Genomic DNA, 15309 nt, shown 5'->3' with positions numbered 1-15309 from the left:
CCAACAACTTAAACTTCAATTAAATCCAATACAACATAGCCTAGTGTGAGAGGAGTGTCAACTCCTCAACTCAACAGCATGGCAGCAAAACTGAACAGACCTAATGTTAGCTAGCTTACTTTAGCATCGTTACAGTAACTTAGTCGTCGGCAAGAAGTCAAAAAAACAAGGTAAGGTCAATTTACCATAAAGTTGCATTTTAAGATGGATTTAGTGCTAAACTAAATGTCCAACGATGAACATAACGAACGCTAGCTAACCGAGCTATAGCTAACCTAGCTAGCTAACTTTCGTAATGATAGCTACTGTAGCTAGCCCAACTGACGATAGCTAGGCTAACGTCTGTTTCGTGGTGTTAGCTGTACCTATAACGATTTTATGATTTCATTACAGTAAGTTGCGAGTTTACTCTTACTGTTCTGCTGTCTGACGGCACATAAGTTATATAGCTTCTGGTGTAATGGTAACGTTATTTGTGGTTGGCGTCCTAAAAACCGTCTGCCAAATTCATCACAACTAACGTTACAGTACGCTAACGTTATGGGAATAACCGGAAATTCCCTGTTTTGTGTTTTGTCAAAGACGGTGGATAAACCTAATCCAGTATCTTTGGTTTTGTTCAATGGCACTGCCGTTGACCTCCGCTTATGTCTACGTCAAAAGTGTCACGCCCAGGTCATGTCAGCCAGAATTTTAACCCTAACTTTAGAGGTGAAAACTTCCGTGATGGAGCGACAAACCTGCGACTCTCTCACACACACACACACACACAGACCACAGAGGCGAGTCAGTAACCGAGCCTGTCTGCTGGCTGAGGATGTTGGAGTGACAGAGAATAGAGCAGGCTTACCTGCCCACACAGGTGTAGGCTACTCGTCATCTGCTCAGGGGGGGCTGTCGCCGCCGGGTAGGTTTCACAGGTAAGACCGAGCATCGTCCCGGTGCTACCAAACATCCTAAAGCCTTTCCTCCCGGGACCATTGAGATGCACCGTTAACGTTTTCGGCGGGACTTCCTTTCGGACTCTGAGATGAACTTAAAGTGGACAGTGAAACGATTTCTTCTTATGTCGTTTTCAGTCTCCCACTTACTGTTTCTTGAGGGTGAGTGTTACAGATTTATTTCTACAAAATATTATGATAATAAAGTTTGCTGCACAGATATTTATGTAAACTACATTTAACATAGAGGGACATCGGTCTACCATAAGTGGTGAAAAAATCTTTATATTAAGTCACAATATCACTGTATTACAAGTTCTTATAAATATTATTGGCAAATCCTATCTTACTGTTTATCTGTATTATAGGTCAGAGGTCATTTGCCTTTCTAAATCATCATTCATGAAGCATGTATTGTATAAAGCTGCTCTTGCTCACTGCCCTTTCATGTTATTGTATGGCACCCAACTGCTAAATCATTACAAGTGACACAGATGTGAATTATTAAAATGTTTCTTTGGATACATCTAGCTACATTATCAAGATGATTTTATATTAGATAAGTAGCTGATACCTATTTTGAAAATGAATGTGTACCTTTATGTTTAGGAGCTCAGAGCCGACTTTCAGTGACAGAAGGAAGACTACAGAGGTAAATCAAAGGAATGAAATGCAGTACAATAACAGTGTGACTAAAATATAAGTAATATTGAGTGAGTAAAAAAAAAAGATGATTTTACACAGATAATTCTCACACAATTTTCTAAGCTGGCTGATGAATTAATTTACACTTTCTGTTTCTGTCACTAGAGTGTGTGGTAGCGACAGCGCAAGAGTGTGTGTGCATGTGCACTTGTGCGTGTGAGGTTTCAGTAAAGAGTAGTTTGGAGTCCGAATTCAAGTGGTGTAAAGTGCACTTAAGTCTCCCCTCTGACTGTTTCTCCCCACTAATGTGCATGTTTGTGTGTGTGTGCAGGAGGGCTAATGCACTTCGGAGGAAACGGGATCTCCTCGGGGAGGAGGTTGGTACATTACACCTAAGAGAACCAGAGGAGGTCAGGGCACCCACATGCGCACAGCACCCTAACCGGCACAAAGCTGTCTTTGTAAAGAATAAGACACACTCACTAACACGTACACTTTCTCCCACTCAAACTGATGCAACTTTTAACTTACAGCAGCAGGTCACCAAACGCTACAGCGCTATGTCACTGATGCTGTCAAAGCTTGAGAATCATTTGAGGAACTACTCTAAGTGTTTACTGTTCACTGTTTTCCAAGACATACAGACCGCTGCTGTCGGAGGGTACTCTGTCACGCAGCATTTTACACAACTACACAGCCAGAGATGCCTCTTCAGGTAAATCTGCTGCTTCTGAAGCGACCCATTCACAGATGCCTAAAACTTTCTTTACTCAGATAGACTGGGGAAAGTGAACTTGAGTTTGTTCGTTGTGTTCTCCCCCAGAATATTGCGGCTGCCTCAATGGTGGCTGGTGTCAGGAGGGCGGTGTGTGTGACTGTGCTCAGTTCCAGGCACTGGGAGACCGCTGCCAGATCAGTGAGTAATACACACACACACCTACATGTCTTCCTTTGGTGTCAGATTAGATTCGTCAGAGTATCATCCACATGGAAGCCTCATTGTTAATTGACAAGCACCATTCCTGGTATGCAGCAGACTAGCTGGTTAGAAGGCTTACAACTTTTTAATAACTGCGCACAGTGTACAGTTACACACTCAGTTATACAGGAATGTGTATGAGATTGTATGAGATCGTTAGTGTGTGCGCATCGGCCTCACAGATCATTCAACAAACGTTAATTACGTGCACACACTCCGGTATTAATTATCAGATTTCCCCCAGATCTCTCTCTCTTTTTCTCTCTATCTCTCTTTGTTGATACAAATCCATCAGCCTCCAATCAATCCACCCACACACGCCCGCACACACACACACACACACACACACACACACACACACACACACACGCACACACACACACACACACACACACACACACACACACATACACAGACTCCCTAAAGCAGCAGATATAAAATCACTGGCACTGAAGTAATAGGGTAAGGGCTGAGTGATGGAGTTTCTGGTTTCTATATTCTGAACAGCTCCCTTATATAGAATATCAGACAATCTGAGGTCACCATTATTGTAAGGATATTTTTCATTTGAATGAACTACTTTAGTGTTGACACACATGTTTGAACCAGTATAGTTCCTGAGGGACTTGTAACTGGATTGAGGCTTAAAATGACATCCTGAAATAGACTATTTCTAGGAAGATAAATAAGTATTTAGCACAATCAAATAAAACATAGTAGCATGAAAGTGGGCCATAACAATAAGCTTCCTCAAAAAAAAAAAAAAAAAATCATCAATCAAGCTTCCCAGCTGTAATGCAAATTCTGAAGATCAGGATAACAGAGCTGATGTCACAGAGTACATATTCTAAAAATGTTAAATATGATACGGAAATTGTGTGAATTAAATCATGGGTATCTTGCATTTAACATATGCAAAGAGTCATTTACAAAATGTACCATTTCGAATTCCCATTAGCATGACAAACCACTCACTGATAAGATTAGAAGATGTGACTCACTGTCACCAGCCCCCCACCCCCTCAGAGTTTCTTAGGCAGCATCTTGGCATCACCAGCTGTGGGGATTTCCTGTAACAAAGGGCTTTTTAGAAAATCCAGGTATTCATTTTCCACTGATAAGTTTAGTGAAATAAAAGATGAAAAAGGTGATAGGATGCATGACTTGCCCTCTCAGTTCAACTAAGTGCCAATTTCTGCTGAAATTCATTTGTGTAACCACATGAAACTAAGCCACTTCATCATTACAATGATCTTGTCAAAATGAATTGGCCGTTTTCCTCTCAGTACCTAACCAGGGCCAGGATAGAGACGGGATCTGCAGGTCGTGGGGTCAGCACCATTACGAAACATTTGATGGAATCTACTTCTACTTCCCTGGAACCTGCTCTTATATTCTGGCCCAGGACTGCCACTCAGCTGCACCACAGTACACGGTGTGGGTAAGAGCATACAGATCGAAATAACACTTAAATATTTGACCAGAATTTAACATGAATTTGTGCAGGGTAGTGAGGCTCTTTTACAGCGACACCATGTTTGCAGTCTAGCTAAAATAATGTAAAAGTCATGCTGAAGCTAGTACAGCAGCAGCAGAAGTACAGTTTAACTACTCAAACCAACCATAATCTTTGAACAAACAGGAGTTAGATAAGGGTTATATAACAGTAGGTGGCATGCTAATTACCTGTTATTATAAATGCTGTAAAAACTACAATGTCATATTTCTTTGGTTAGTTTTGAATTGTCTTTTTCTAGCATACACTGTATTCCTCATGACCTATTACACAATCTGGCAGTTAAAATTTAGGAACAGAAGACTCAGGCCTTTTTGAGAGCTCTTAGTTATCTTATGCAGTATTTAACACCCATATTTTAAGGGATAAGTCTGGTTATATTCTTTATATTTCATTGTCTATGAATCCAATGAAAAGACAAAACTAACAATAGATCAAACAAGTATTGTTTAGCCTGATAAAGCTACTCCTTTATGCAAAAGACCCCCACTGATTTCCAAAAAACATTTGAAAACATTATTGTGTGTTTCTACCAAAGAAATGGAAACTGTAGTTTATTATGAGCCCCCAACAAGTGTACTACTTCCTCCCGTTTGAGTAATATCTGCTAAAAACTGTAATTCCCAGCTGTTTTTTTTTTTTTTTTTAAATATATTATTTATTTGTGTTTGTAAAGGTTTACATTGTCAGTAGGAACAATTGGGCTTGGAGCTGAGAGCCACTGACAAGCTAGGGAAGACAGGAAGTTTTAAGAGACAGACTAACAGATTGTTGATTTTGTTGATTTCATACCATTTGTTAACGATTACAAAAATATAGGATATCACCAGCCTTATAATTTAAGATGACAAATAATTCTAATAGCATTTAACATGACAGTTTTTGTAACATTGTTTTTAATAGCTGATTTATTTGCTTCAAAATTAAGCTCCTAAAGTGTCTCTAACTCTGTCGTACATTGTTTGATTATCATAGCCTAAGTGAATTAAGTTGTTGCAGCAATTTGGAGGGCATATCACAACAGTCATTTGTGGCAGATGGTGGCAGCATCATTACCTGACAGATGACTGTTTTTTTTTGTTTGTTTGTTTTTTTTAGAACAGCTCAGGTTACAGACCGTGGCTAATCCTTGTTAATACATTTCGATGCTTGTCCCTCTGTGACCCTTCTTTTATTCTCTTCCACCGTTTTTTTTCTTGTCTTTTCAGGTCCACAACAGCAGAGTGTGTGACGGGAGTGTGTATTCATGCCCAAGAGCACTCAGCCTGTTCTTCCCAAATGAGGAAGAGATCCACATCTCTGGATATCAGGTCCACCAGGGAGGCCGCAGGTGTGTGTGTTTGTGTGTGTGTGTGTTCACTCTGCTGCAGAGAGAAAAAGACACAGATTGATTTTTAGAGTCCTTAATAAAAACATCTTGCTACAAAATTTAAGAACAGAAAGGGAAAAAGAACTGTTACCACTTCATTCACACTCAACATTATGAACATGATAAACTTTTTCTGCCACTCTCTGAATGTGCCTGTCTCTGAAATGTCAGGCTAAGTCTGCCTCAGACTGTAGGCGGTGTGTTTATTGAGCGACTGGCCGACTACCTGCTGGTGAAGAGTGTGTTTGGCTTCTCTTTGGCCTGGGATGGAGGCTCAGGCGTCTACCTGAAGATGAGTGAGGAGCACCAAGGTGCCCCCTGTGGCCTTTGTGGGAACTTCAACCATCTTGCTGGTGATGACCTCACCACTTCCCGTGGTAGGACCGGCCTGACCGGCCCCTCATCCTCTTATCCCTTCTCTCAGCACCCACTCACCTCAATTATTATTATTATACACTCAACACTGATTGTGGTCAATTATAGTAGCACTGGGACCCGAAGACACCGGAGTGGAAGGATAGGGGAGAACTAATAGTTTGGGTTTGAATGGCTGGAAGGAGCAAGAATCCTTCCTCAGATGACCAGTAATATGAACTGCAGTCCCCTGCTTGTTTGAGCAGAGAGATGTCCAGTTGAGTAAGGATGAGCTCAGAGAAGGAGAGTAAACAAGTGGAAGGGCCCTGACTATAAAGCTACTATAGGCATGGCACTTTTACAAACACAAAGTTTTAATCATATTTCCTCTCAATGCCCTATTTAATTTGAATTTTATTGTATTCTGCTTTGTTTAATGTGAATTTTTAATGACAATGTAGAAACAGAAATTATTGTTCGCATGTTTGAATGTCACATCAACTTGTGGCCTGTGTGCTGGGTGTACATATATACTGTGTTGCCTGTGTGTTTTAGGCATTCGGACAGATGAGCCTGCAGTGTTTGCTAACAGCTGGGCTGTGGACCTGCCTCATGAGAGAGCCTGTCCCTCAGTAGACCTCGACTTTAATGGGCCCTGCCACTCTGAGTCAGACATGGATGTAAGAACCACAGACACATTTTTTCTACTAGTATTACTATTGGCATACATGTCACCACAGCATACCATATACATACTTCTACTGCTTGATAAAAGAACCAGCAATTTTAGCTCTGTCATGATTAAATTAAAAGAGATAATTAAGATTTTTTGGAGTGAGGTTGTATGATGTACTTATATTAACGACAGTAAATGGTGGCTGCCTTGCCCCCACTTTGGAGAAGCAGGCAGGAGTGTTGTCAAGGGAACTTAGGAATGTGCTGCTGTGCACAAGGGCAGCAGCAAAATGTGTTTTAACCACCTTAAAAAGGCCCACCTAAAAAAATTAATGTCACTTTAAGTGTATGCTATATTTATAGTAATTTCACTGCTTAAACTTGCTGTCAGACAGCACTTTCCGACGAGGAACTGGAGCCGTTATCTATGCTCTCTTCACAGCCACTAGACTCCTTTGACAGAAAGAGTAAATTTGACTTCACATAACAGGAAGTGCTGCTGCTGTCTACCGCTGCTTCAGTCGGTTATTTTGTGTTATTGTGTGACTTTGGTAAATCTAAACTAACCCTTTGAAACACCAAAGTTGCTTCAGTTTCACATCAAAATGTTTGGACTGATAAGGTATGGGAAATTTACCACATGGAACACATAATTTACTCCTTGAGACTCTAAAAAGAAATATTCATTAAAGTTGGGGCCCTGCTACAGCCATGCTAACATAGTGAAATGATCGAAATCCGCCCACATTTTTTACAGTACATATATGTATCTTTATCTCCCCTACCTGACTCCTTTTTCCCTAATTTATACCTTGTATTCTATTTTAAAATGAATACATAAAGCTGGGATGTGTTTGGTTCATTTTAATTATAAATATTATAAATATTTCAATGTTTGGCTGTAAATCACATAGGCACAGCTGTAAAAAAAAAAAAAAAAAAAACAGCATGGAAATTCGGAAAATGAAGTTGCTGGAATTGAAATAAAAACTAAGTTAAAAAAGAAGGGATGTCAGGCGGCAAGGGAAAGTGGTGATAATATTCTAAATAAACTAAAATAAACTGATAATTATTTTTTAGCTTGTTTTTGGTGGCTAACATATATTTCACTGCTCCTCCTGTCCACAGCAGTACATCACTTAGCTTCTGTGGCAGTACTCCTGCCAGCTTCTCCAAACTGTTGGGGTGTGACCCCAATCAGCTGTAGGTAGTACACTGCATATGCACCTCACACAACCCTACACTAAAAAATCTGAAATATCCCTTTTAGATTAAAAACTGTCATTTCTGTTAAGTTTTTAGAGAATTGTCCTTGTGTGTTGTGTTTCTGCAGTGCTGGTGTCAGCAGTGTTTTTGTTTTGCAGTAGTTCTCTGTATCATATTACGTGCATAATATTCAAACCATACTGTGTTTATTGTGAATGTGTGCAGGACGCCATAGAGAAATGCAGTGCACTTCTCTTCTTCCCATTTCTGTCCTGTCATGAAAACATTGACCCAAATCCCTTTGTGGCCAGCTGTGTGTCTGACCTCTGCGTGTAAGTCAAAACACACACACGCTGATTATTGATACATTGACCTCTTTCTTCACCCTCTCTGCTCTGTGTTGTTACCAGTGTAAGACCCTTACAGAATAAACATCCATCACTAGCTGCAGTATAGGCTTCAGTTGTAGAGACTCTTCAAATAAAATCAATGCAACTTTCCCCCCAAAAACATTTCATATTTATAACATTCCAAGTTTTTTCTTTCAGTTCTGATGATGAGGAAACATTTTGTCGAGCCTTGGTTGAGTACACTCGAGCCTGCTCACATGTTGGATATCCAGTAAGAGAGTGGAGAGACAGCTTCCCTTCTTGTAGTGAGTTACCTCGGCAGCTTCACACACATTTATATTAGGGCAACATTTATACCATGCTCATGTTCTGTAATCTGCCTTTGTGTGAAACTCAGGTGTGTGTGTTTTTGTATGCAGATGATGGCTGTGAGGAGAGTTTTGTCTACAGAGACTGTATCAGCTGCTGCCCACCCACCTGTACATTTGAGAAAGAGTGTCTGGGAACCAACTTGCATTGTCTGGATGGCTGCTACTGCCCTGACGGTATTTAATTATCTTCCCAATTTGTGTTAAATTGAGTTTAATTGATTGACCTCTAAAGTTTGCAGTCCTCCTTCCCACAGGTCTTATCCTACAAAATGGAACATGTATCGCTGTTTCTCAGTGTCCATGTATTTACCATGGTACGTCTTATGTGCAAGGACATGTGCTTCAACAAGGATGTAGTGTTTGGTAAGTGTGGAACTGTAATCACTCGTGAGTGTGCACTGTATCTTTGCCGATGTGCTGCTAACTGACTGTTCTTTGTCAGCGTGTGCATGGGAGGAGTGTGGAACTGCACTGAGAACAACTGCACAGGTGAGTTTATTCCTTCAGAGCAGTTATTGAAGGGGAAATGGCAAATTAAGATTAATTACTTTACCCTTTACTCCCTTCGTAGCCGAGTGTTCGGTGGTAGGTGACTTGTTTGTAACGACATTTGACGGTAGGATGTTTCTCCAGCCGGGGGCGTGTCAGTACGTCCTGGCAAAGAGCCGCAGCAGCAGCAGATTCACCGTCACACTGCAGTATACTACCTGTGGAGAGGTAGCGCACATGATTACTGGCACACACACACACACACACACATGCATTCACACACTTACCAAACATGGAGTATGCTTTCTGCGTAGGTATAACAGGACCTTCTGTGTTGTCTTTGTGTCCACAGCAGCAGGTGTGTATTCAGTCGGTGACAGTGGTATTGGATGAGGATGTGAGTCGTCAGATCACTTTGACCAGAGAGGGTGAGGTGATAATGGGTGTCAACCCGGCGCCTGTCCTGCCCTATGCTGATGGTAGGAATCACAAAGCTATTTAGCACACCACAGGGCTGTTACATATCAAATGCAGTCACATCACACTGAAATAATTCCTCTTTGTTCTGCAATAAAAATAATTATTACTCGATCATGGGCATTGATTTTCTCTTTACATAGATGCAGTGGAAGTGCAGAAGCTGACCTCTGTGTTTACACAGTTGAAGGCAGGGATCGGCCTGAGGCTACACTATGATGGTCGAGGGGGGCGGGTCTATCTGCAGCTGGACAGCCAGTGGCGTGGACAGACGCTGGGCCTTTGTGGAACCTTCAATGGCAATCTACGAGATGACTTCCTGTGAGCAAGTGCTTACTTAATGATCAATGTAGAAAATGTCACTTTACATGACTATGTTTGTGTGCATGTAGGTCACCGTCAGGAATGATAGAGGGCACTCCTCAGCTTCATGCCAATGCCTGGAAGGTTTCATCTGCTTGTGTCGCTCCAGTCAACCTGCCCATCATAGACCCATGTGAGATGAACCAGCACAATGGTAATAATGGCTTCATCTGTTTTTATTATTTTGGGTGTACTTGTTATTTTAAAGGGGAACTCCAACTACTAAAATCATAGATGTTATTCAAGTGGTTTAAAGCAGTCCAAAAATATTAGGTTATATCTCCTAAATTCAAAAACTTGGGTGCTAAAACTAAAATTTTGTGATGTCATAGGGTATAAAGTCTGGAGCTGCTCCATAGACAATGAATTGGGAGAGATGTTATAGATGACACTGAGAGCAGCCAGGGAAATGTTCTGAGTATATGGGTCCATTTTCTGTTTCAGGACTGAGAACATTACAATAGAATAAAGCTTGTTTAGGTATAAAAAAGAAACCAACCATTTGTCCGTTCACAAAATCTGGCTCTCATTCATTGTCTATCGAGCAGCTCTTGATTTATACCCTATTACATAACAAGTTTGAGACTTACTTCTCTGGTTTCTGGCTTTGAGAAAGAGTAGCTCCTGCTCACAAATATTTATTGAACTTTCCAAGGCCATTGAAATAACGCAATGGAATTCTTAATTTATGTGGCATTCTCCTTTGAATGCCAGCAGCTCTACAGACTGCACTATATATCATCACATCCTAAATATGATTGATAAATATGACACTGAGTTGTACAAGTTTAGTTGCAGGGTATCTGAGTTTCTTCAGACTAGAATTTCAAATGTGTTAAATGGAGTTGTGTGTTTGTTGTTGTGTATTCTAGTGTACTATGCATCCCAGTGTGAAGTGCTTATGGGGAGTGTGTTTACCCCGTGTCATGGCTACATCAGTCCAAACGTCTACCAGCAGCAGTGCCGCTATCAGGCCTGTCGATGTGGGAGCAGCTGTTTGTGCACAGCGCTCGCTCACTACGCTTACCTCTGCTCCAAACACGGGGTCGACATTGATTTCAGATCACAAGTCTCTGAATGTGGTGAGTATTTGGCCTCTGGGTTACTGTGTTGTGTTTAAGATACTTTGAAATGTACGGCTGGAAATGGTCTCAGTTTAAAACTGTGCTACATGTGTGGACTGAGTATTTGTGTTTGTTTAAAACTTTATTGAAATTTGTCTTTGAAGTGGCTCACACAGTACACATAGAGTAAAAACTTCTCTAACAGTTAAAGAGATTGTATTGTCTTAGGGGTACAGTATATAGAATGTGTATATCTTTGTGTGTGTGTGTGTGTGTGTGTGTGTATTTACATAGGAGTGGTGTGTCTTGGGGGCATGCTGTACCACTCTTGTGTGTCGTCGTGTGGGCGGTCCTGTCGTGCTCTCTCTAGCACGGAGACATGTACCCCTGACGACTGTGCCGAGGGGTGTGGCTGTCCAGACGGCAGCTACCATGACGATGTGCGCCAGCGCTGTGTGCAACTGTAAGATTTCGCCACCTCATATTTCATCCTAACAATGGTCATCAATTGCGATTTGGCAGAAACACACACATGGGCAAACACCAACACAAAATAAAGCATCGTCATTAGTGAATGTAATTAGAATAATGACACGAGTTTTTCCTCAGGTCTCAGTGTCACTGTTATTCCATGGGTGGTGTGTCACAACCAGGGGAGGTGACCTTCAGCGCCTCTGGCCCCTGGTGAGTCACAGCTGGCCTTGACCTTCACTGAAAGTAAAAACTCACTTTGGCTGCTGTCCTAACTGCACACAGTGTCCTCAGCATCCTCACAGACACACACGGTCGGATACATTTGAGAAAGCAATAAAAGCTTAAGTGATTGTCAAATGAGACGTAGAGCACTTAAACTAACCTTGTGTTTGATAACATTACTCTCTTTCCCAAACACTCACTTCTTTTTCTCTCCCTTCCTGTCTCCTCCATCAGCCTGTGCAGAAATGGGAAGATGGAGTGTGTGCCAGAGGAAAAAGGTAACCTCTCTGCACTCCCTCCCCTCCCTTCAGTTCCTGCTCTCGTTCGTTCCAACAACAAAGTGCCGTTTCAGGCTGTGTCCCTCTTGCTGAAATCAAGAGCCTTATGTCTGTGGTTGTAGCTTGTTTCCCATGACTGGCTGTTGCGTTTGATGTTTAAGACGACCGGGGCATTGATTTTCTTGAGTGTATGTGCGTGTGTTGGTATGTGTGTCTGTGCATGCGGATTCTAGAGCCAGATAGTGTAGAGGTCGGGGAGTGTCCGGAGGGGAAGGTGTACCACAGCTGCACCGAGCAGAGAGGAGGCGTAGCCTGCGCACCGACCTGCCGTAACCTGATGTTGAACCTCACCTGCCCTCCCAGTACACCATGCATCCCTGGCTGTGTCTGCCCTCCTGGGTAAAAAAAAAAAAAAAAAAAAAACATCTGCTGCCTTTCAGTATCATTGTGTATTTGTCTTTTTCAAAGACCATGAAAGTCATTTTTCCAGTCCAATTGGCAAATATACTATATTATTAAGTGTTTCCTACCTTCCAGGGAGTCACGATCCTGTTCATTTCAGTATGATGTAAAAATCGTCATGCAGATTCTGTAATGGTGAGCGAAATCAAGTCTCTAGGTGATCTAGGTGATTTTCATATTGTAATAAAAGCAACTGAAACTACTGGCTGCCTAGAAGCTAGTCAGTAGTCATCTAATTTCTGGATAAAAGCACAGGTTTAGTCTTTTAAAGGTGTAAGAGCTTGTACAGTAGTAAGTGCCTTTGTCAAATGCAAATTAAAAGCCTTCATTGAGAGCACCTTGACCTTATTTACTTTCCACACCTATAATTCCCGAGTGTAAACAAAATCAACACAGGCTATATACATAACTCACAGAACTTATTACATAAATTAACTTACTCAGGGTTGCAGGGTTTCCAGGCATCCTGGAAAGACAGTTTTCTAGTCATAGAAAATGAGAGAAAAAGTCCTGGAGAAGCTTTTGTTGTGTGGGAAAATAATTTCAACATCGCTTCATCTATCAGAGCTCCTCAAAACAGATAACATTGCCATCTGAAGGCTAAGTTATGATCGGAATCTTAATGTACAAACAGTAGTTTATGGATGAGTGTTTGGAATTTGAGAAGGCTTCTTTGGGTGTTGTGGAAAGTCACGTCATTTAGTAGAACCTGCTGTTTGGATGACATTACAGTTTAAGCTGCCAAAACCCTGAATAATGTAATTCAAGCAGTGTTGAGGATAAAGTTGTTTGGATTAGTGATTCTTGAGAAAGCTGCTACTAGAGGCCAAGCAGGCACTGCAGTAGTTATAATTAAGTGAAGCCTTGTACATCTGCAGGTGTGTGTGCATTAATTTATGATCAGTTGCTCATAATTTCTAAGCGTGTAAGAGATCATTTCATATATTACAGTATGTTATAGCCAACAATGCGCACATTATTAATATCAGACTTCCACAGAGTGGAGAATGATCTTTAGAATAGAATGACCCTGTGTACTGCAAAAGGGGTTTTCAATCAGGTGCTTGCATGTTCTCTACCTCCTAACTGAGTTATGTTTTATCTTTGAAGGCTGGTGCTGCACAACAGCGAGTGTTACTATCCAGAGAACTGCCCCTGTGCCTGGCTGGGCCTTGAATACCTCCCTGGAGAAACCGTGGAAACTCCATGTTATAAATGGTATACACCTGTGTTTTACTCCCCATTTGTATTTTTCCCAAAGGTAGAAGCACCAGAATAAGCAGTGATGCAATCATATTATTTCTGTATTGAGATTTTACTGCATATGCATTTTTTTCTGTGTAGGATTAGAACTCTAACAAACTGTGACTCAGAACATAAAGTTGTATTGTTCACAGCACAATGAGTTTCTCTTTACTCTCCGCATGTGCACCCGTCTGTCCGTCTCCTCAGTGTGTGTCACCGTGGCTATTTTAACTGCAGCTACTCGCCATGTCCAGCTGTATGTACCGTCTACAGCGACAGACACTACCACACCTTCGATGGCCTTGAGTATGACTACCACTCTGACTGTCAGGTCTACCTGCTTAAAGTGAGTAGATTCTGTGTGTGGTTGTAAAATGACGTCATCAGCTTAGACGTAGATGCTAAACTGTACCCAGCAACGACAGTGTTTTACCTAGTCCCACCTTATTATGCTCTGATTGGCTATTACCAACCCTAACCATGACCTCCGACCTCGTCACACCAATCACAGCATGTTGTCACAGCACAGTAGAGCGAGACCAGATGAAACACTTCTTTCTGTCAGTACATTGTAGCATTTACACACATTTACGGGCACTGGAATGTTAATCAGGTGGTTTCAAAGTGCTTTTGATAGGCTGTGTAAGAGAAGTGTGTTTGTGTGTGTGAGATGGTATGTGTTTAAGTGCAAAGGAGGAGCATCCTCCACTTTTCCTAGCCAAGACTGATTTGGATCTGGGAAAGAAGATCCAAGCTTGTTTCTAAACCTGGAAGAGAGAGTGGTTTTTAATTAGAGCAGATTAAGGTGTGTATGTGTGTGTGTGCGCTGGTGGGTTTGCACCACGGTAATGCTAGCAGACGTTGTGCAAAGCCGTAGCGACACAAAGAGACCAGTGTTCACTTCAAACCCCAGGACTCCTGCGCTCCCAGGGATATAGAATTAGAATTAGCAGAACAGGCATTCCAATTCAGACCCACCAGCAGGCTGCCGGCCACCGTGCAGACCTGAAAAGAATGGGGAGGCAGGTCAAAGCTGTGTCTTAATAGCCTAGAGTTGCTTCCTCTTCTCGTCACCTCTCGTGTACCCAGAATGACACTGTTTCCTGAACAAGGAGAATCAGATTTCTAGCTTGAATCTACGATGTGGTATTCAGATATTGCATTTCCAGCTGATGTGGCAACAGTATAAGAGGGAATTATGAACAACAAAACAAAAACATTGTGTTGTGTTCAAAGAATAGAGATGAATCTTCCTTTTCTCAGAGTAATATTTTGTCTTCCCCTCTCACCAGAGTGCAGGAGAAACCGAGGTGTCCATTGTTGCCCAAAACAAGGACTGCTATGAGAGTGGCATTGTGTGCATGAAAATACTGGTCATTCACGTGGGCCTGACCAAAATCTACTTCACTGACAACTCTGGCAACCCTGTACGGACGAAACACACACAGTCACACTCTCTCTTTACCAATCAAGCAATGCACCTGTGTCTCCTTTCCTCTTACAAATTAATATATCAGGAAAGCTCCAGTGATTTTAACTGATACTAATCTACTTTGTCTTGCCTCAGAGCCCGTCCACTGTTGTCGGTCGTGGGTCAGAGTTTGAGCTTTGGAAAGCCGGCTACTACACTGTGGTCCACTTCTCCAATCAGGACCTGACCATCCTCTGGGACCGCAAGACAACTGTGCACATTAGAGCTGGACCTCAGTGGAAGGTCTGGACTAGGAGTACATTTTTCAGATGAAAAATGATTTTAGTTTTCTCTGATATACATATATATCTTTGTTCATACTGAATGTGTAGACTGTTATTATGAAAGGAATCTGAAA

At 41.7% G+C, this 15309-nt stretch overlaps 1 protein-coding gene across 1 annotated transcript in view; it reads left to right on the top strand.

The window, feature by feature from the left end:
• The window catches only part of otogl (otogelin-like), a 32766-nt gene continuing 17457 nt past the window's right edge, over positions 1-15309 (top strand). The window contains exons 1-27 of the mRNA XM_049574261.1: positions 1-1103; positions 1551-1593; positions 1918-1963; positions 2223-2301; positions 2410-2502; positions 3852-4006; positions 5290-5411; positions 5622-5827; positions 6360-6484; positions 7911-8017; positions 8234-8340; positions 8455-8580; positions 8661-8769; positions 8849-8895; positions 8978-9123; positions 9248-9374; positions 9516-9693; positions 9765-9889; positions 10608-10817; positions 11094-11262; positions 11409-11483; positions 11730-11773; positions 12007-12172; positions 13346-13453; positions 13688-13826; positions 14773-14907; positions 15048-15194. Coding sequence (XP_049430218.1) covers positions 1031-1103; positions 1551-1593; positions 1918-1963; positions 2223-2301; positions 2410-2502; positions 3852-4006; positions 5290-5411; positions 5622-5827; positions 6360-6484; positions 7911-8017; positions 8234-8340; positions 8455-8580; positions 8661-8769; positions 8849-8895; positions 8978-9123; positions 9248-9374; positions 9516-9693; positions 9765-9889; positions 10608-10817; positions 11094-11262; positions 11409-11483; positions 11730-11773; positions 12007-12172; positions 13346-13453; positions 13688-13826; positions 14773-14907; positions 15048-15194 — 3207 coding nt within the window. The 5' untranslated portion in view covers positions 1-1030. The remainder of the gene's footprint in view (positions 1104-1550; positions 1594-1917; positions 1964-2222; positions 2302-2409; positions 2503-3851; positions 4007-5289; positions 5412-5621; positions 5828-6359; positions 6485-7910; positions 8018-8233; positions 8341-8454; positions 8581-8660; positions 8770-8848; positions 8896-8977; positions 9124-9247; positions 9375-9515; positions 9694-9764; positions 9890-10607; positions 10818-11093; positions 11263-11408; positions 11484-11729; positions 11774-12006; positions 12173-13345; positions 13454-13687; positions 13827-14772; positions 14908-15047; positions 15195-15309) is intronic.

Source organism: Epinephelus fuscoguttatus, linkage group LG4 (assembly GCF_011397635.1).
Source record: "Epinephelus fuscoguttatus linkage group LG4, E.fuscoguttatus.final_Chr_v1".
NCBI classification, from domain to species: Eukaryota; Metazoa; Chordata; class Actinopteri; order Perciformes; family Serranidae; genus Epinephelus; species Epinephelus fuscoguttatus.
This window is presented reverse-complemented; position numbering and strand designations above follow the sequence as displayed.